At 43.0% G+C, this 22326-nt stretch overlaps 1 protein-coding gene across 1 annotated transcript in view; it reads left to right on the top strand.

Moving 5' to 3' along the window:
- MPP4 (MAGUK p55 scaffold protein 4) overlaps positions 1 to 22326 on the top strand; it is a 52985-nt gene that overhangs the window by 6518 nt on the left and 24141 nt on the right. The window contains exons 4-11 of the mRNA XM_007965858.3: positions 1085 to 1165; positions 2391 to 2522; positions 3506 to 3587; positions 5415 to 5500; positions 7009 to 7080; positions 7542 to 7738; positions 13299 to 13363; positions 19834 to 19851. Of these exons, the coding sequence (XP_007964049.3) occupies positions 1085 to 1165; positions 2391 to 2522; positions 3506 to 3587; positions 5415 to 5500; positions 7009 to 7080; positions 7542 to 7738; positions 13299 to 13363; positions 19834 to 19851 (733 nt within the window). The remainder of the gene's footprint in view (positions 1 to 1084; positions 1166 to 2390; positions 2523 to 3505; positions 3588 to 5414; positions 5501 to 7008; positions 7081 to 7541; positions 7739 to 13298; positions 13364 to 19833; positions 19852 to 22326) is intronic.

The raw sequence follows: 22326 nt of genomic DNA, 5'->3' as shown, positions 1-22326 counted from the left end.
CTCTCTAAAACTGCATCCCCTCCTAGCACTCCCTAACCACCTTCCCTGGTTTATTTTTCTTCTCAACACTTGTCACCATCAAACAAAACTATTTTACTTACATTTTCATTTGTTGTCTGTGTCTCCTCCCTAGAGTGTAAACTCCGTGAGAATGGAGATTTTTGTCAGCCGCTGCTGTTTTCACAACACCTAAAACAGCACCCAGCACATAGTAGTGTTAATAAATGTTTGCCAAATGAATGAATAAATATAATCCATTTTATTATTTATTGCCCAAACCATATTAAAAGAAACAGCAAAAAAGAAAGAAAAAACTTCTACTCTCAATTCCAGTAATCAACAACTCAAATTGTTCTCAGTTGTCCACATGAAAACACGTATATAATATTTTATTCAGTTGAAATCCCAGTGAATGGAGGTAAACCTTCGTAAACTGCTTGTTTTCATTTGACTGTAGGTAATGGGGCTGACTAAAGTCTTGAAAGGTCTTATGTCCTCTGAAAGCAGGTCTATGCCTGAACCACAGCAGAGAGATCAGAATTTTTTTCTGCTTAGCACTTTTTATTGTAACAAGTATTAAAACTGCTCATCAACTGATACTCTAAAAGACAAATTATGATTCCCATTTTCTATTTGAAGAATGGAGCACCCCATGGGATTAAGCTCTTTGAGTTCCCCAGGTACGTTCCTAGAGAAACTCATACAGCTTCATAAGCCTGCAAAGCATTGACATTAGCAAACAGCTATTATATTTTAGAGGCACTAGGGGAAAAATGCCTTGGTTCATATGCTATTACCAAATTGGTACATCCTCCATGCCTATGTGCCAGGACTGGGGCACTGGGTTTAGATCCATCTCAAATCTTGAATTCTATTTGCTATATTAAAGTAGCAATTTTAATGAACAAAGAAGGATGGTAGGCTTTAATGCATGGCTTTAAAGATGAAAAAGAAGGCTCCAATAATAACTTTTTAAAGGTCAATATCATGTTAGTCAGTATATATGTTATCCAGCCTGGGTGAGGTTACGTAGGTGATAAAGATTTTTAAAAAATTTCATAATGTATGTTTTTCCATGAACCAGGTAGTGGAGTTATTACGTGAAACCCCTACTTCCCCTGAGATCCAAGAGCTGAGACAAATGCTCCAGGCTCCACACTTTAAGGCAAGTGCCTGCTAAAATAGAAAAGACGTCCCCATCTGGCACATAGACAAAGTTGGGAAGGAGAAATATATGTGATGGAAAATGTTCTCTCTGAATAATGTTCTATTACTGTACATGGGGACTGACCAACAGATTGTACTTAAATATGTGGGACTCAGATGTGACTCGCTCGGTGTTGTCAATCATGCAGCCAAGCCTGCTGTGTTTATGAGGAGGCATCCAGAACTTCCATGGTGCTTTGTTTCCCCTTCAAAGCTATTGCCCATCTAAAAATCTTGGGTAGCAAACAGGGAACATTCTAGTTTTAGAGAAATACCTTCATGCTTCCTTTCCAAAGTGGGACTATTTTAAGTTTTAGATAATGTGTGTGAAGGTATTTAGAATATACAGTGTAATGATGATTATCCCGGCGAGAGGGTTTATGAAGAACATGTGATTGCAGAACAGAAACCAATCTCTTAGTACTTAGAGATTTGAGACCAATTTATCAATAAATTAGAACTTTAAGAGAATGTCTGCATTTGGAGTGCTGAAATTTATCAGTCAAAAATTATAGTTCACAACACAACCACCAGTCATCAAACATCCTCAACGGCACACACTACTTAGAGAATTTTCTGAGTTCCAACTAAATTCTGTCTACCAATCTCAGTCAGGGCGGCAAAGTGACAGCTTCCCCACCCCATGAAATGAAGAATTTAACCTAATGGGCTAGTCAAAGAAACTCTTTGATCATAGCTTATGATCAAAGAGTTTGATCATATGAACTTTTCATTCTGTACCACGAGCCCTTGAGTGTTACTAACAAATTAAACCAGCAAGATATTTTGATTACTGCCCTTCATTCTACCTCAATTAGGGAAAATATTATAAAAGTTGTTTTGTAGTTCAAACTCCACAGGGGCATCACAGATTACATGGGCTGCCAGGAAATAAGAATGTCGTGGCATAATATATTTTAGCAGAAATGAAAGAGTGTATTGTGCATTGCTTAACCTCTCTCTGTGCCTTATTTCCTTATCTGCAAATTGAGGACAATTAATGTACCTGCCTCATAGAATTATTGTGAAGATTGGATTAATTCATATAAAATGCTTCGCACTGTGTCTGGCATGTCTGTATTGATGTTTGTTGTTGTTGTTGTGTCTTAGTATTAAGTCACTATCTTCTAGAGGGGCTTGGCCCATGTGTGACATTTGCTCACCTTTTCCTTCCCTGTGCCCAGGCCTTGCTCAGTGCCCATGACACGATAGCTCAGAAAGATTTTGAACCCCTTCTCCCTCCGCTGCCAGACAATATCCCTGAGAGTGAGGAAGCAATGAGGATTGTTTGTTTGGTGAAAAACCAACAGCCCCTGGTAAGGAAATCATTTTTTATATTTCCATTTAGGATATGCTTAGGTTAATTGTGAACCAAATTATATCTAGTGGTTACTTGGGCAGAAGTCTTCCCTGTGATCACATATACAGTGATAATAACAGCTGTCAACTCTACAGGTTTTGCCTGTGATTTCAAACATATTACATGTCATGGTGTTTTCTCTAAGGAAAGATTTCAGCTTAGTGTTTTTCTTTTGTGAAAAGTAAGATGAGATTTATAAGACATTTTTGTGAGAAATAAGACGTACATATTTTATTTTAATATTCGGGCTGGGCGTGGTGGCTCATGCCTGTAATCCCAGCACTTTGGGAGGCCGAGGTGGGCGGATCACGAGGTCAGAAGATCGAGACCATCCTGGCTAACATGGCAAAACCCCATCTCTACTAAAAATACAAAAAATTAGCCGGGCGTGGTGGCGGGTGCCTGTAGTCCCAGCTACTCGGGAGGCTGAGGCAGGAGAATGGCATGAACCTGGGAGGCAGAGCTTGTAGTGAGCCAAGATTGTGCCACTCTGCTCCAGCCTGGGCAACAGAGCAAGACTCTGTCTCAAAAGAAAAAAAATTTGGCTTTCTGATCTATGCGTGTATTTTACTGAATTCCAATGCATTTGCCTGTCTCCTCCTATAATAATGAGAATCTAAGGAAGACATTAATTTGATTTTCTGAGAACAGTCCCTCTAATTAGGTTTTAATCATGGGAGGTTTCTGTATCTTTGGAATAATCTAAATATTCTTTTATGTTTATGTGGTTGGAATGAGACTGCTGGAAGCCAAAGTTGAATGGCCTTTCCTTTGTGATGGCATGCTATGACTGCCAGGCCACAGGGCACTGTGTAGCCCCTCTGTCCTGGTTGGCATGAATAACCTCATTTGAAAGACCAGAGCTGCACTGATTGAGGGAAGCCACCTGAAAAATGGTCATGTTAGGTAACAGAGGGACCGTGTCTATTCTCTCTTCAGGGAGCCACCATCAAGCGCCACGAGATAACAGGAGACATCTTGGTGGCCAGGGTCATCCACGGCGGGCTGGCGGAGAGGAGTGGTAAGCTGGAGCAGCCGGGATCGAGTGCTACCAGAAAAACGGGAAACCCTTGACTGTTTAGGCTTCTTTCCAGAGAAATCCCTCTTTCTTAACTTGGTTCAGGGCTTTAGTGAGTTCCGTTGCTTGGATAGAAGCAGTAAAGAAAGAAGAAACAAAGATTCCAAAGAATCTTACTCTGCTCCTTCACTGAGTCCTTTGCATTCTAGGTACCACATTAAAGCCATTCTCATGGCAACCTCAAAGGTAAGTATTATCATGCCATTGTATAGATGAGGAAACTGAGGCTCAAAGAGATTACGAAACTAACTTGCTCAAAATTACACCGTTTGAGTCAGGATTCAAATACAGATCTGCCTGGCTCTATATTCCCACCTTTTCCTCTGCACTCTGTCCTTCTACTTTCAGAAAGGCATAGCTCTTTCCCATCTTGAAATGCCTTTTGCTCACACTTTCTACCAGTTAACCAGGTTTTCATCCTTTCACTGCTGTCCTTCTTTAAACTTTCTTTTCTTTTTTTTTTTTTAGACACGGTCTCACTCTCACTCAGGTTGGAGTGCAGTGGTGTGATCATGACTCACTGCAGCCTCAGCCTCCTGGGCTTGAGCAATCCTTCCACCTCAGCCCCCCAGTAACTGGGACCACTGGTGCACACTACATGCCCAGCCAATTTTTCTATTTTTTGTTGAGATAGGGTCTCACTAGGTTGCCCAGGCTGGTGTCAACCTCCTGGACTCAAACAATCCTCCTGCCTTGGCCTCCCAGAGAGAGCGTTGGGATTACAGGCATGAGCCACCACACCTGGCTACTGTTGTGTTTCTTACATGAGTGATTCTATACATCCTTGCTACCCCAAAGCCCTAAAACCTGACACATGCTTTCTACTTCAACATTCTCATTGTAAATACCAAGGATTTCCTAGTTGCTAAGTCCATTGGCCCTTCCTTCCTCCTCAGTTTTGTGTGTGTGTGTGTGAGAGAGAGAGAGAGAGAGAGACAGTCTCACTCTATCACCTAGGCTGGAGTGTAGTGGGGCAATCACAGCTCATTGCAACCTCTGCCTCCCAGGTTCAAGCAATTCTCCTGCCTCAGCCTCCAAAGTAGCTGGGATTACAGGCATGTACCACCACCCCAGCTAATATTTTTTGTATTTTTAGTAGAGACAGGGTCGTCATTTTGGCAAGGCTGGTCTCGAACCTCTGGCCTCAAGTGGTCCACCCACCTCAACCTCCCAAAGTGCTAGGATTATAGGCATGAGCCACCACACCTGGCCCCTCCTCAGTTTTATTTCCAGTTCTTGACCACATCTGATGCTGTTGACACCTTTCTTGAATTTTTTTTTATCATCCTTGGTTTCTGTTCTGTGACATCATTCTGCTTCTTCTCTCAACTGTCTGACAACTCCACTGTTTTACCTCACATTTCTCAGGTCTTAACTTAAACCCCAAGTTTCTCCACATTTTCCCTTTTGAAGAATACCTACCCCATTTTCTTTTTGTCATTGACTTATGACCCTGACATCTTTGTTTTTAGTGCTGTTTTTTTACCAGTGTTCTGGTTCCATTTTACAACATCAGACTAGCAAAAATAAAAGTATTACCATCAGTCAATGCCAAGTATTTGTGACAAGGTAGAAAAATGGACTGCTCACACATTTCTGGGGGCGATGTAAGCTGGAATAACCAGTTTTCTTTTCTATTATTATTTCATATTAAACACTTTTAGAGCATGCTTGGATTAGAGAGTTTGTTAAATAACTATTGAGGTAGCTACTGCTATTTTTATCCTACTTCTTTGTATCTTTCTTTGTTTTGTGTTACTGTCTGCCTAGGGTTGCTGTATGCTGGAGACAAACTGGTAGAAGTGAATGGAGTTTCAGTTGAGGGACTGGACCCTGAACAAGTGATCCATATTCTGGTAAATCTTTTTGCCTTTTTGTTAACAATTTGTATAAATGCCAAGGCTGAACTTGGCCCATCAAGCCCATGTGTGTGCACTGGGATGTACTGGGGACTTGAGTTCTCTTGGCAGCTTTCTCCCTCCAGGCTCCCAGACCTTGTCTGTCACCCATGTCACTTACTGACCTCCCTCCTCTATCCTGAGAAGTTCTGGTCCTGGCTGGAAAACTCCCCTTCCCAAGATGTTCCTTCCTTCTTCAGTCACGGGAAGACTGCCAGGGCCCCCAGCCCAGCTCCCTCATCACCTGGTTTGCTCCATTGGAAACTGAGCCTGGGGTGGACAGAGTGAGGCTTTGTAGGAGAGTCTGAACCTGAGCAAACCACTCCTTCCCCCACTAACACTTTTCTACAGCTGAAATGTTTAACATCTTCCTGGAGGGCAGCTTTGGGAGAATAAAGGAGTCACCAGACAGCAGCATACAGGGAGGGGACATCCTTGGTGACCCGCCACTGTTCTTGTGGTTGGAGCTAAGGATTGATAACCTGATTCATGAGCATTTGCTCTCCCTCAGGTTCCTATTCCTGCCCTTCAAACCATTCCCTGAATCGCAGTTCAGCTGTTAATAGTCATAGCAGCATGCCCCTCCCACCTCCCCCCATGCACAGTCCAGGTGTGGGGACTAGGTTGATTACTATACAATATACTGGATAGATCAGTGGTTCTCAAACTGGGTTCCTGCCAGGATTTCATAGCAGTGGCTTAGAGAGTGAGGTGAGGAGTGGTGCTATGAGACAAGCACCTAAATCCTTTGTAAGACACTGCTGCAAGATTCTGTGTGGTGTAGAAGGTGCTGCAAAGGAAGCTTGAAGTACTAGAAATCACAGGTATGCATGGCTTCTACCCCCTGGTGCCAGCTGTGATGTTGCCCAGGACAGTGGGATTATGAAATTCCTGAGTAAAAACAGGGTCTTAATCTCTATAAGTTTAATGCCCGCCACAGTGCATGTAACAGGAATTCTTCCTTCCCCCAGTCTGAGAGCTCCCTATTTCCACCATGAGTTTGGAAAGTTGTCAGTTCTCCCAGAAAACTTAGGAGCCCCTCTTCTTCCCCACCAGACTGGGGTATCTGGTGTAGAAACAGGCATTCAGGAAATATTTACTGAGTAAGGACATAAGGAGGGAAATTCAGATGGAGATCCTGTCTCTCCCTAGGGCCTGTGTGAGGAAGACCTTGATAGGTGGGGTGTTTCTGTTTCAGTGTGGGTTGGGAGGGTCCCTGGAAGAGGCCACCTCAGTGTGGCTTTTAACAGACCAGTGACCCCAGAACCCCACAGCAGGGCAGATGTATGGGTAATTTGCTTTCTAATTTCCATTTCTGGATGGTGACAGCTGCAGAGCCCTTGAGAAAGGCTGTTGGGGGACGTCACCATGAGACCTGGATACATTGCACTGTAACTCTGTCTACCAAGCCCCAGTAACCCTGCTAGCTCCACGATTGCCATCCTTTCTCCTCTCTCATTTTCCAGGCCATGTCTCGAGGCACAATCATGTTCAAGGTGGTTCCAGTCTCTGACCCTCCTGTGAATAGCCAGAAAATGGTAAGAATTTACTGAGTTCAATCTCACATACAGTAAATCCCCAAGTAACAGCAACTAAATATGGTGCATAATAATCCTATCCTTTGTACTGTGTTGGGCCTGGGTTCAAGACTGTGTTGGGTATTTTTCAATACTGATGGCCCGAGAAGCAAAATGAGTAAATGAGTACGGTATAAGGAGATGGGATACTGAGAAGTCAAGAAGCAACATCAAAAATCGTGAACATTTGAGCTTGAACTTCTCTAAGCTAAGAGATTCTGTTCCCGAAGATGCTTTTTATCATGGTACTTAGGCTCAGTGGAGGCAAGTTCTCTTTTTTGGTGAGGGTGGAGAGGAAAGATAGGAGTAGCAGGTCGAGGAGTGGGAGAAATGGTTTTAAGTCATGATGGCCCATGGGCAAGGGTTCTTCAGATGGCACCATTAGGCACGTTCTGATAGCATCATTATGCACCTGCCATCAGGTGTACGTTCGTGCCATGACTGAGTACTGGCCCCAGGAGGATCCTGACATCCCCTGCATGGACGCTGGATTGCCTTTCCAGAAGGGGGACATCCTCCAGATTGTGGACCAGAATGATGCCCTCTGGTGGCAGGCCCGAAAAATCTCAGACCCTGCTACCTGCGCTGGGCTTGTCCCTTCTAACCACCTTCTGAAGAGGTAAGGAACGTCAGCACTCCTGTACTCAGGGCTGAACCATAAGGAAACAAAATGTTTTTCTTGGGCTTCTGTTACCACAGTTAAGATGAGATAAAGAGGGACAAGCAGATGAATGAGCACACACACACACTGGTTTATATATCCAAATGTCAACTTATTGATAAATACTAAGCATCTTAAATACGAAGGAGACGAGAATAATCATATCAGCTAGAAAACAGGGAAAAGTCTTGGGAAACTAAATTAAACTTAAAAAGTGCTATGGCCTGAATGTTTGTGTCCCCTCCAAAATTCATATGTTGAGACCTAATCCCCAGTGCAATAGTATTAAGAGGCGGGGCCTTCAGCAGGTGGTTAGGTCATGAGCACTCTGCCCTCATGAATGGGATTAGTACCCTTATAAAAGAGGCCTGAGGGAGCTTATTTGCCCCTTCCACCTTGGGAGGACACAGCTAAAAGCCGCCATTTATGAGTCACGGAGTGGGCCCTCCCCAGACACTGCATCCACTAGCTCCTCGATCTTGGGTGTCCCAGCTTCCAGAACTATGAGCAAATATATTTCTGTTGTTTATAAGTGACCCAGTTTACTGTACTTTGTTATAGAAAACTGCACAGACTAAGACAAAAAAGGATTCATCTTTCAAGGCTCAGTTGAGACCTCAGTTACTAAATTTCAACCTACCACCCTCACCTTATGTTACTGAGGTTTGATGAGCTACCAAGGGAGGGCGTACAAATAGAAAGAAGCAGCAGTCCCAGGCTCAGCCACTGTTAAGAGATCAAGAAGGAAAAATGGAACCAGTAAAGGATATTGGGAAGGAATGACCAGTGAGGCAGAATGAAAATCAAGACTGTATGGGGTCCTCATCAGCTATATCACCTTCTGCTAAGAAGGCTGAGAATTGACCACTGGATTTAGCAGTATGACAGTCATTAGTGATCTTAATAAGAGCAATTTCAGTGGAGAAGTGGGGCCAAAATCCTCATTAGAGTGGGATTTGAAGAAATGGATGAGCATGGGAAACTCTTTGAGACATTTTGGGATAAAGCAGAGCAGAACAACGGAGAAATAGCCAGAGGGGAGAGTGGAGTGGTGTGAGCAAAATGTTTAGATGCTGTAAGTAATGGGAGTCATCCACCAGGGGAACATTTTGATGATATGGGAGAAGGAGAAGAGAATTGCTGTTGTCGATGTCTTTGAGCGGGCAGAAGGAGATATGCTTTAGTATCAAGAAGAGGGCTTGGCCTGCCCTGGGATCATAAACAGCTCATCCTTAGAAATGGTACCACAAGGGAAGGCAGAGTATGGGGCACAGCTGAGCATGCAGCATATGGCAGGCGCTTGTGGAAGTTCTCTCCTAACTGTTATTTTCTCAGTGAAATGAGGAACCATAAGCAGAGAGCAGGGTGGGGAAGGAGGCATTGGGAAGGAGAGAATAGAAAGCTTGAAAAGTTTCCATGCGAGTTGGAGAGCAAACAGATTAGGTAAACACAGTGTGATCAGCATTCAGGGCCCTCTTAAGTTAAAGGTCACACATCTGAAGTGCTTCTGGGGTGCGGGTCCAGATTAGACGGAGGGTTGGATTTAGCAGCAAATCAAGAGGGGGCCAAGAGACAGATGATAAGGATGGAGTGTGACATGTAAGCTGCTTAGGAGGGAGATGAGGAAATGAAACACGTGAGGATTGGTGAGAAGGAAGTAAGATCAATGGATTGCAGGTCTTTATGAGGTCAACAGTGTATTGGGGCTGGGAAGATGGGAGGTGTTAGTAGGAGAAAGGGACACTGGAAGTTAAAATTAAGGAGAGATTGTTGTTGTCGGTACTGATGAGGTCTTGGGTATAACAATGGGAGGAGGTGGCTGAGGTTGAATGAGTGAAAGGTTATTGGAAAAGAGGAGATCAAGCACCCACTAGGCCAGCATGCTGAAAGGGACATTTGTATGTGTGATAAAATCATTGAGAACTGTGACAGAACAGTGTTGAGACCTAAGAGTGAGCAGGAGTGAGCTGGTGATGGCTACCAGAAAAGTAGTGGGATGATATTCAAAGCTGGGGGCTCCTAGGAAAAGGAAGAATAATCTGGAAATGGCAGTGAGAAGCAAGGACACACCCCCACCTCCAGGCCCAGTGGAAGGAAGGCTATACACAGGGATGTGCTGGAGCCATCTGAGCCATCTCCTCACACACCCACATTCGGTGAAAACGGGGTGGTAGCTTGAAATCAGCCACCGTGAGAGCATCAACACTGCAGAAATCAGCAGAGGCTCCGAGTCAGGGCTCCCGTCCCCCAGAGCTATTTCACCAGCACCGCACTGGGAGTGGGAGAGGAAACATCCCCCTCTTGAAGGCTGCAGGGGAAGCAGGCTGCAGGGAGACCTAGGCTGCAGTTAGAGCAAGAAGGGGCTCAAGGAAGAGGCTGAGATCTAAGAGAGTTTGCTGAAGATTTGCTGTGAGTTCCAGAGGGCGTGGGTGGCTGGCAGGGGTCTTATAGGGATTAAAGCACAGGGGATAAGGGGTGACCTGAGCTTGGGGGCTGAAGGACATGAACAGGGATAAAGGCCTAATGAGATTAGTCCTCATGGTTTCAGGTCAGAAAGTGGTGAGGGGGGACCAGCAGGGGTCTTGCAAGGAGCACACAAAACCCAATTATGGGTTTATTGGGGGAGCACACACAAATAACGATGATAGGAAGTTCTTATGCTGCTTTTAGTCATTGCCACATGAAAACCTAATAAGAAAATAAGAAATTAAACAATTTCATTTAGAAGCAGAGTCTACACAAATGTCTTGTTGGGGACAGAATGACGGAAGGCACCTTGGGTTCTCCTGAATCTCATTCAGAAAACCAGGAGGCACATTGGAGGACTGGAGGAGGGTGTTGAGATTAAATCCACTGCCACATCTGCACAAGAGGCCTGTCAGAAGCACAGGCTGATGTGGCTTTTGAGAAGTCAGTATCTCTGAGCCTCAATAAATGGGGTCTTTGATATCTACAAACAATTTTTCTCCCTTCCCATTTCTCCAACTTTGCTGTGAGTAAAAATGAGCTGGGTATTTTGTAAAATATAGATTCCCTGGCTCTGCCCTCCCTTCCCTGATTCAATAGATATGGACTGAGCCAGGAATCTGCATCTTCACCAAGCACCTCAGGTGCTCAGGGTAAGTGGTATGAAGAGCAGCATTGTGCTTAAGAATAATGAATGAGCCCATAAAATATTTTTTATGCTCTTTATAAGAGTGACAGATTTGAATGCAAGTAGCTGGGGGGGTTTGTTTTTGTTTTGCTTGTTTGTTTGTTTTTACTTTCAACAGGTAGAAAATTTACATCTGATTTTAGAAAACAGTAAAAGAGTGAGGAGGAAGGCTTCTCCAAAAAGGGCATATTGGTGGAAAATAATACCCATCTAAAGGAGTTTGGAATGACTATATTGCAAATTGGGGGAGTTAGAGTTGATGCTTTGTACCAGAGTAGCAAATATTTTTGGCAAGTGGACATGACTTTCCAGTGAGAGGCCCCATTCTGCTGGAGTTTCCACCAGAGGGAACATGTGAAGATGTTAGGATATCATTTTGTAAGAATAAAAAACCAGGAACTCCCAGAGGAGAAAGGCAAGGGTGAAGCCTAGAGAGGAAGCTGACAGAGAATGAGAGACACAGAGATAGAGATAGAGAGAGATCAGACTATCCGGTAATTAACCATGAAGTAGCCAAGGAAAGGTACAGAAGGTTAAAAAACAGGAAACACAATATTAAAGAGTTCATCACCTAACTCAGAATCAAGAATCTTGGCTCTGGCCTGCATGTGCTGTGAATTAAAGTACCTTAATTATGCAGAGAATATTTCTGGAAGAATGCACAAGAAACTGAGCAGAAGGAAGGGAAGAAGCCTTACTTTTTTTTTTTTTTTTTTTTTGAGATGAAGTCTTGCTCTGTCACCAGGCTGAACTGCAATGTCGTGATCTCAGCTCACTGCAGCCTCGGCCTCCTGGGTTCAGGCGATTTCCCTGCCTCAGCCTCCAGAGTAGCTGAGACTACAGGTGCGCACTACCACGCCTGGCTAATTTTTGTATTTTTAGTTTAGACCAACGGGGTTTCACCATGTTGGTCAGGCTGGTCTCGAACTCCTGACCTCAGATGATCTGCCGACCTCGGCCTCCCAAAGTGCTGGGATTACAGGCATGAGCCACCACGCCCGGCCTACTTTTTTATACTGTTAAGATTTTTACTATGTGTATGTGTTATCTCTTCAAATAATTAATGAATGAATTAATGAATGCCCTGCATGTCCATGCTAATTGAGTTTACAGTAAGGTTTCATGTATCATTTAGTCCTCACAACGCCTCAAATGCACTGAGCCCCATTTCATAAGTGGGGAACTAAGTTTCAGATATTAGGAGATTTGTCCAAGATCCTGTGGAGGGGAAGCATGCCTGCAACCCAGGTCTGTTGAATCCCAGTCCCTCACTTTGTAGATTATAGGATAGATGCCTCCTGCTGCTAACTGTTCAACCTCAACCACATTGCCTGACTTCCCTGGATCAGTTTCCTCATTTCTAAAGTGAGGACAGTGGCTAAATTGACCCTTCTTAAACTCTCTTGTGAATTAGAATCACATGGAGAGTTTGATTTAAACATGCAGATTCCCTGGCCTTATCTTCAGAGAATTGGAGGCAGGAGATCTGGGAGGCCCAGATTATCTGCATTTTAACAAACACCTCAGATGTATTCCAAAGTTTGAGAGATTAAATTAGAGCTTCTTGCCTTTAACATACATATGACTTACCTGGGCTCTTATTAAAATGGAGATTCTAATTTGGAAGGCTTAGGGTGGGGACTGAGATTCTGCAGGTCTCACAAGCTCCCAGGGAAAGGTGATGCTGCAGTTCCGGGAATACAAAGAACAGAGTGTCTTCAAAGTCTTCTCTTGCTCCAAACTTCACAATGTTGAATAAAGAAGGAAGAACAACTTTGCTTAGAAAGTTGCTTTGAAGTAGGCAAGGCAAGGAAAACCTGCCCAAAGGAATTGCTGGGGGACTCAAGGGAGGAGGAACAAGTCAACAGAGGTTTCAGGTGCCAAGAAAAGGTGAAGCCTTGCCCTCGAGCCCAGGGGTGATTCTAGAGATCAAGAAAGGAGCAGAGTCATCTAAAGAAACTGTAGAGAGCCTGTAACAGCCTGGGAGGGAAACCTGAACATGTCATGAGAATTCGAAGGAGACTGCAGAGACAGGCTAACATGCCTGAGAGGCAGCTTACCACGGGTCATTTACCGAAACTCCATGTGCAAACTTGTGATCATGGGTGAGATTGTCACTCTAAGTATTTGTTGTTCTGAAAAGATCCTGTGAGGCAGAAAAAGAGATGAGAGAGCCTATATGTTTGGAAAATTTATTTGACAACGCATTTGGAGAAGTGATCACCCTTTTCACTTGGGTGAAGGCAGCAGAATTCTAAGAAACATTCTGTTTGTCATTGTTCTGGGTCTGTTTCACTTGGGTTAACTAGGGTTGGCTTTTTGTTTTTTGCTTGTTTTTTGTCTCACGGTTCCCCGCCCCCATAGGAAGCAACGGGAATTCTGGTGGTCTCAGCCATACCAGCCTCACACCTGCCTCAAGTCAACCTTATGTGAGTATTGCAACTGCCCAACAGGTTCTCCCTGTTTGCTGCACAAATGAAGACCATGGCATTGCAGTAAAGAAAGAGTCTAATTGATGTGAGGCTGGCCATGCCACGTGGGAGATGGAGTTGTTATTTAAATCAATCTCCTTGAAGGCCCCTAGATTAGGGGTTTCTCAAAAGTAGTTTGGGGAGGGAGTGGGGTGGCTATTCAATGGACACTTGCTGCTGATTGGTTGGATCAGAGATGAAATCGTAGGGAGTTGAAGCTGTCCTCTTGCACTGAGTTGCTTCTGGGTGGAGCCACAGGAGCCATTGGTTGGTGGGTCCAGATGAAGCCACAGGTGTCAGACATGAAAAAACCTAAAAAGTTGTCACAAAAGGCCAATCTTAGGTTCTACAATAGTGATGTTATTTGCAAGAATTATTGGGGAAATTGCATATCTTATGATATGCAGAATTCACCTTAGCAGAATTCAGGCTCCTCCCACTAACCTGATGGTCTCTCATTAGCTTTATAAAGGTGGCTGAGTTTTAGGGGAAGGCCTGTTATCATTTAAACTATAAATAAAATGTCTCCCAAAGCTAACCCTGGAATGAAGGCAGCTTGAAAGCTAAAAGCAAGAGGAGCTTGCGCTATATCAGATCTCCCCCACTGCCGTAATTTTCTCACTGACGTACTTTTTACAAAGGCAATTTCAGTATGTGGCTACCTCAGACCCAGCATGTGCATCCTGGGGAAGCCTGCTTCCTCCCTCCCAGGACTGGCTTCCTGCCCAGGAGATCTCTAAATGTCCCCACTGCTCCCAGATAGTCTCCCTGGCAGCCAGTTCTCTGAAGTCCTACCATTGACATTCATTCTTTGGATTTAGAAGAGTTTTCAGTTAATGAAAATGCATATGTTCTTATCTTGGTGACACCTGAAGACATCCCTCCCCAAATTGAGGCCCTCCAGGATCTCCGCAGCTCATATGTGCATTATATATGACTGCAAGCAAGGCTGCATAGCTACACATATACCTTCATTTGGGTTCTATCAACTTAGAGGACTTAATCTTCACACTGTACAGAAGCACTGATTAACAATTGTGCATGCCTTTGGTGAATAAATATGGGATGAAATTGTTACTTAATGATTGCAGTTTGATTGCTAGACATTATTATTGAAGCAGTTGGGGAGTGGTGAGTAAAGGCTCCATGGTGGCAAATGCTTGATTAAAGGTGCTGTGGCTTGACAGAGGCCAGCTAAGCCTACTGAGTGAGGCCCTTCTGCAATGGCCCTCAGGTGGGCCCTGGAAAGGGGTTAAGGGAGGGAACTGGGCACCAGAAAGAGGGAGGGGAGGCAAAGAGAGGAGACTGGAAGGGCACAAAAAGTACCAACATCACAGATCTACCCATGGCAAGCCTCACCCACTTTATTATGTATCCCTTCTCCAAGCCAAAAATTACTTTTCCTTTTATTTTCTTATTGAAAAGATCTGAGGACAACTATAAAGGCAGTTTTTGACAAAAGAAAACACGCCTTCTCAATGACAATATTTTCATATTAACTTCCAGCAGTGAATACATATTTCACATGGTTACAGTAATAGCTGCAATAGCACTTTTTATTTTTAAACTTAACATCTTTTTTTCTTTTTTAATTATACTTTAAGTTCTGGGATACATGTGCAGAACATGCAGGTTTGTTACATAGGTATACATGTGCCATGGTGGTTTGCTGCACCCATTAACCCATCATCTACATTAGGTATTTCTCCTAATGCTATCCCTCCCCTTCGTCCCCACCCGCCAATCGGCCCCAGTGTGTGATGTTCCCCTCCCTGTGTCCATGTGTTCTCATAGTTCAACTCCCACTTATGATTGAGAACATGCGGTGTTCGGTTTTCTGTTCCTGTATTAGTTTGCTGGGAATTATGGTTTCCAGCTTCATCCATGCCCATTCAGTATGATACTGGCTGTGGGTTTATCATAAATAGCTCTTATTATTTTGAGATACATTCCATCAATACCTAGTTTATTGAGAGTTTTTAGCATGAGGGGATGTTGAATTTTATCAAAGGCCTTTTCTGCATGTATTGAGATAATCATGTGATTTTTGTCATTGGTTCTGTTTATGTGATGGATTACATTTATTGATTTGCATATGTTGAACCAGCCTTGCATCCCAGGGATGAAGCCAACTTGATTGTGGTGGATAAGCTTTTTGCTGTGCTCCTGGATTTGGTTTGCCAGTATTTTATTGAGGATTTTCCTATCGATGTTCATCAGGGATATTGGCCTGAAATTTTCTTTTTTTGTTGTCTCTGCCAGCTTTTGATATCAGGATGATACTGGTCTCATAAAATAAGTGAGGGAGGAGTCCCTGTTTTTCCATTGTTTGGAATAGTTTCAGAAGGAATGGTACAAGTTCCATTTGGTCCTGGGCTTTTTTTGGTTGGCAGGCTATTAATTACTGCCTCAATTTCAGAACTTGTTATTGGTCTATTCAGGGATTCAACTTCTTCCTGGTTTAGTCTTGGTCCAGAGCTGAGTTCAAGTCCTGAATATCCTTGTTAATTTTCTGTCTTGTTGATCTGTCTAATATTGACAGTGGGTTGTTAAAGTCTCCCCCTATTATTGCGTGAGAGTCTATGTCTCTTTGTAGGTCTCTAAGAACTTGCTTTATGAATCTGGGTGCTCCTCTATTGGGTGTATATATATTTAGAATAGTTAGCTCTTCTTGTTGTGTTGATCCCTTTACCATTATGTAATGCGCTTCTTTGTCTTTTTTGATCTTCATTAGTTTAAAGTCTGTTTTATCAGAGACTAGGATTGGAACCCCTGCTTTTTTTTGCTTTCCATTTGCTTGGTAAATATTCGTCCATCCCTTTATTTTGAGCATATGTGTGTCTTTGCACATGAGATGGGTCTCCTGAATACAGCACACCGATGAGTCCTGACTATCCAATTTGCCAGTCTGTGTCTTTTAATTGAGTATTTAGCCCATTTACATTTAAGGTTAATATTGTTATGTGTGAATTTGATCCTGTCATTATGATGCTAGCTGGTTATTTTGCCTGTTAGTTCATGCAGCTTCCTCATAGTGTCAATGGTCTTTATAATTTGGTAGTTTTTGCAGTGGCTGGTACTGGTTTTTCCTCTCCATATTTAGTGCTTCCTTCAGGAGCTCTGGTAAGGCAGGCCTGGTAGTGACAAAATCTCTCCGCATTTGCTTGTCTGTAAAGGATTTTATTTCTCCTTCACTTGTGAAGCTCAGTTTGGCTGGATATGAAATTCTGGGCTGAAAATTCTTTTCTTTGAGAATGTTGAATATTGGCCCCCACTCTCTTCTGGCTTGTAGGGTTTCTGCTGAGAAATCCACCATTAGTCTGATGGGCTTCCCTTTGTGGGTAACCCAACCTTTCTCTCTGGCTGCCCTTAACACTTTTTCCTTCTTTTCAACCTTGGTGAATCTGAAGATTAGTGTCTAGGGGTTGCTCTTCTCAAGGAGTATCTTTGTAGTGTTCTCTGTATTTCCTGAATTTGAAAGTTGGCCTGTCTTGCTAGGCTAGGGAAGTTTTCCTGGATAATATCCTGAAGAATATTTTCCAACTTGGTTCCATTCTCCATGTCACTTTCAGGTACACCAATCAAATGTAGGTTTGGTCTTTTCACATAGTCCCATATTTTTTGGAGGCTTTGTTCGTTCCTTTTCATTCTGTTTTCTCTAATCTTGTCTTCATGCTTTATTTCATTAAGTTGATCTTCAATCTCTGATATTGTTTCTTCTGCTTGATCGATTTGGCTATTGATACTTGTGTATGCTTCATGAAGTTCTTGGGCTGTGTTTTTCAGCTCCATCAGGTCATTTATGTTCTTCTCTAAACTGGTTATTCCAGTTAGCAATTCGTCTAACCCATTTTCAAGGTTCTTAGCTTCCTTGCATTTGGTTAGAACATGCTTGTTTAGCTCAGAAGAATTTGTCATTACCCACCTTCTGAAGCCTACTTCTGTCAATTCGTCAAACTTTTTCTCCATTCAGTTTTGCTCCCTTGTTGGCAAGGAGTTGTGATCCTTTGGAGGAGAAGAGGCATTCTGGTTTTTGGAATTTTCAGCCTTTTTTCACTGTTTTTTCCTCGTCTTTGTGGATTTATCTACCTTTGGTCTTTGATGTCGGTGACCTTCAAATGAGGCCTCTGAGTGGACATCCTTTTTGTTGATGTTGATGCTATTACTTTCTGTTTGTTAGTTTTCCTTCAAAATAGGCCTCTGTGCTGCAGGTCTGCTAGAGTTTGCTGGAGATCCACTCCAGTTCCTGTTTGCCTGGGTATCACTAGCAGAGGCTGCAGAACAGCAAAGATTGCTGCCTGCTCCTTCCTTGGGAAGCTTCATCCCAGAGGGGCACCTGCCAGATGCCAGCTGGAGCTCTCCTGTATGAGGTGTCTATCAAGCCCTGCTGGGAGGTGTCTTCCAGTCAGGAGGCACAGGGGCCAGGGACCCACTTGTGGAAGCAGTCTGTCCCTTAGCAGAGCTTGAGCACTGTGCTGGGAGATCTGCTGCTCTCTTCAGAGCCGGCAGGCAGGAACTTTTAAGTCTAGTGAAGCTGCGCCCACAGCCACCCCTTCCCCCAGGTGACTGTTTGTCCCAGGGAGATGGGAGTTTTGTCTATAAGTCCCTGACGGGGGCTGCTGCCTTTCTTTCAGAGATGCCCTGCCCAGAGAGGAGGAATCTAGAGAGGCAGTCTGGCTACAGTGGCTTTGGGGTGCTGTAGAGGGCTCCACCCAGTTCATACTTCCTAGTGGCTTTGTTTACATTGTGAGAGGAAAACCGCCGACCCAAGCCTCAGTAATGGTGGTCGCCCCTTCCCCCACCAAACTGGGGTGTCCCAGTTCAACTTCAGTCTGCTGTGCTGGCAGCGAGAATTTCAAGCCAGTGGATCTTAGTTTGCTGGACTCCATGGGGGTGGGATCTACTGAACAAGACCACTTGGCTCCCTGGCTTCAGCCCCTTTTCCAGGGGAGCAAATGGTTCTGTCTTGCTGGTATTCCAGGCACCACTGGAGTATGAAAAACAAACAAACAAAAACTCCTGCAGCTAGCTTGGTGTCTGCCCAAATGGCTGCCCAGTTTTGTGCTTGAAACCCATGGCCCTGCTGGTGTAGGCACCCGAGGGAATGTCCTAGTGTGTGGGTTGTGAAGAACATGGGAAAAGAGTAATATCTGGGCTGGAGTCCCAGTCCCTTACAGTCTCTCACAGCTTTCCTCAGCTAGGGGAGGGAGTTCCCCAACCCCTTGTGCTTCCTGGGTGAGGCAATGTTCCACCCTGCTTTGGTTTGCCCTTCGTGGGCTGCACCCACTGTCTAGCCAGTCCCAGTGAGATGAGCCAGGTACCTCAGTTGGAAATGCAGAAATCACCTGCCTTCTGCATTCATCTCACTGGGAGCTGCAGACCAGAGCTACTCCTATTCAGCCATCTTGCCAGCCACTTCACTTAACATCTTATCAGAAACATTTTTCATGACACAATCTTCATAGTGATATTTTAGTTACTTCATCCATGTTTTGAAAAAGTTTTTTTAAAACCAAACTTTCATTTATCAAAGGCACATGAAAATGCTAATTAGTTTCTAATCAGCATCTGATAATTACCTGTAGTATAACCTCTAGTTGCCATTTAATTTGGTTATGTGCCCTGTGTGATTTGTATTAGACTTTCTAGAAATCCATGCTGAAAATAGTTTGCAATACTCTATTATTATCCTCACAAATCTCTAGGTCCACGAGCCTCAGGTTTGGAGCCACTGACTTAAAGGGTCCCCTCTCTCAGGGAATGTTTCCGATAGACATGATTATTTTTTAAACTACTAAAAACATCATTTATTTTCAACTATTATAGATGATCCTACAATTAATATTACTTTGTACATTTCTGCTCTGCTTAAGTCTTATCATACCTTCCTCCCCCCAAAAAAATATTAGGGGCAGGCTACTGAGTCCTAAGATATAGGCAATTTTATTAATGAAGTGTTATTGATATTAGTTTGTAGATGGTTATTAAAAAGTTATTGACTGAAGCTGCACTTATAATTGTCTTCTCTCTTTCTTTCCCTCCCTCCCTTCCTCCCTCCATCTCTCTGTCTTCTTTCCTTCCTTCCACTGAAAATTTGGGTTCCTAAAATATGCTGAACTAAGCATGTTAATTCAGAAATTCATAGAATACTACCCTTGTAGAACTAGCTGGGGTGGAAGAGGGTGGGATTTACCAGAAGCAGGTAGATTCCCATTTCCAACAAGGCTCACAAATATATCGGTTTTATAAGGAATTCATTTATCATTTTGTTACTAAATCTTCCCTGAATTTCTAGAGAATAAACCCAGAATACTAATTACAATAATTTTTGCACATTATATTTCTTATTGTAAATTAATCTGAGAAACTATTGTACAGATACTGTGTTCTTTTCTTCCCCCCTGCTTCAATCATTTGCTTGCACCCAGCAATTTCTATGGAAGAAGGTAAGAAATAGTATTTAGGAAAAAACTCTTATTTCCAACATCTTTTAGAAATTTCTTGTAGTTTAAAAAATTCACTTTAATTCCATTCAGCTATTTATTAAGCTCTTCCTATATACCTAGTAGTGTGATAGTCATTAATACCTTAATTTATAAACATATGTCATTCAAAGATATGCATGCAAAGTATAATGTCCTAACACTGAGAGGAATAAAGAAAAGAGAAGTAACATTTATATGCAGCTCCAGAGTTTAGCATAGCATATGGCAAGAACTCAATAAAAGCTGTGAAACTGATGGGATGTTTTGTTTCAACTGCTTTATACACGTTACCTAACCTAACAATAACGCCATAGTGAAATTATTATTATTATTCCCATCTTATGGATGAAAAGATTGACATCCAGAGAAGGTAAGAATAGTTGTCGGTAGTTGCAAACAGTGTAATCTGGATTCAAGATTCCGTCTGTCTAAAAGGCCCTGCATTAGGGAACAAATGGGACCTTCAGTTACTAGCCTTTCCCCTTCTCCATGCCCAACCATCTGGATGACTCATTTTGATGGTGCTCTCTCTCTCTCACATACACACACACACACACACACACACACATACACACATACACACACCAAAGCAAGATGCTGTCTGCTTCCAGAGAGGGGAAAGAGGTGTCCCCTTAGCCACCATCCACAGTTCATCCTTAAATTTGGAAAGAGAAACCAGAGAACTGCAGAATGACTTTTGAAGGCTGATCTATGGAAACAAGGCTCCAATCTGTGTCCTCCCAAAAAAAAAAAAGCGTGTATGACACAGGAAGGTGAGAGCAGAAGGAGAAGGAGAGAGGGGCAAGTCCAGGTTGCCTGCTTCTGGTTTGTCTACTCAGGGTCACGTTATAGACTGCATGTTAAGAGTTGTGGAGGGGAGCCTGGGCGTAGCCCTTGGTGGGAGAGGGGAGCTGGGAACTCTATGGTATTGGTGGGTGATAAGGCCATGGTCTTAGCTTGAGCTTCCATAACAAGATACCACAGACTAAATGGCTTAAACAACAGATATTTATTTTCTTACAGTTTCAGAGGCTTGAAGTCCAAGATTAAGATTCCAGCAGGGTTGGTTTCTGGTGAGGCCTCTCTTCCTGACTTGCAGACAGCCACCTTCTTGCTGTGTGCTCATTTGGCGTTGCCTCTGTGCATCCTTAGAGAGAGAGGGAGAGGGAGAGGGAGAGAGAGAGAGAGGGAGAGGGGGAGAGAGAGAGAGGAGAGGGAGAGGAGAGGGAGAGAGAGAGAGAGAAGAGAGATAGTAGTGGGGGGCACGGGGGGAGAGAGAGAGGAAAAAAAGAGAGACAGAGAGGTCGATTGATCTGGTATGTTTTTTTCTTCTTATAAGGCCACCAGTTCTATCAATTTAAGACCCTAGACATATTACCTCATTTAACCTTAATTACCTCCTTAAAGGCCCTATCTCTAAATACAGCCATACCGAAGGCAAGGGCTTCAACATATGAATATTGGGGGGAACACAATTCAGTACATTATCCTAGCTGATAATGTGGAATTATTGATTTGAGGAGAACAAAAATCAGTGGCCCTATCTTAGGGCCACTTGACACTTATCAGAGTCAAGCGTCAGAAAAGTCAGAGCTTCTTGTGCTGTTACTGGATAATCATGCCTGGTTGTTGTACCTTCCTCTGTAAAATAAAAGTGAAAATTGTAGTCTTTGTTTGCCCTAAAGAAAAACAACTTTGTTATGTCCTGGGAACTAATGAACTCACTGTTGTTATGGATGGCTAATAACAATCTGATTATTTAATTAGGAAATTAAATTAATCTAATTAATTAGGAAAATAATCTCTAAATGAATACAAGTAAACAAATGACAGTGCGGGAAATCTAAACCATGTCACTTGTTTATCTGTGTCCCTAGCTGTACGAGATAGTGTTATTTCATAAAATTTTTCATGTTTCATTTAAAAACATTAATGAATGATGTAGTTTTTAAGGGGTGATGATAAGCATTACTTTATATTATAGCTTATTCTACAGACTGTACTTTGGACTACACTTTTACAGACTATGTACTTTTGGAACCTGTATTAGCCTCATTTATTAAATCAGCATTTGTTGAGCACCTGGGATGTGATGGGCACTACTAGAAACAAGATGTAAAGTGCTGAAAGAAAAAAAAATTCAGAACCTATATTCAAATAAACTATTTTGATATTTAAAACAAAGCTCAATTTAAGAAATAATTTATCATTTGCCCACTATGTGCAAAATACTGTAGTAAGAGTCTGTAAAAACTAGTGAGACAGTCCCTGTCTTCAAGAAGCTGTCTAGGAGAACAAAGAAGGCAAACCCCCGAATGGTTATAGATGTAGAATAGATGTGCAGTAGCCGACAGTTCAAGGTAGTAGGAAGAAAATGCTCTGCAAGGGGGTATTCATTCTGATCAGTGCTTGGGATGAACCTAGAAGCATGACAGG

The sequence above is a fragment of the Chlorocebus sabaeus genome, chromosome 10 (genome assembly GCF_047675955.1).
Source record: "Chlorocebus sabaeus isolate Y175 chromosome 10, mChlSab1.0.hap1, whole genome shotgun sequence".
NCBI lineage: Eukaryota > Metazoa > Chordata > Mammalia > Primates > Cercopithecidae > Chlorocebus > Chlorocebus sabaeus.
The sequence above is the reverse complement of the archived record's forward strand: the minus strand, read 5'-3'. Positions and strand labels throughout refer to the sequence as shown.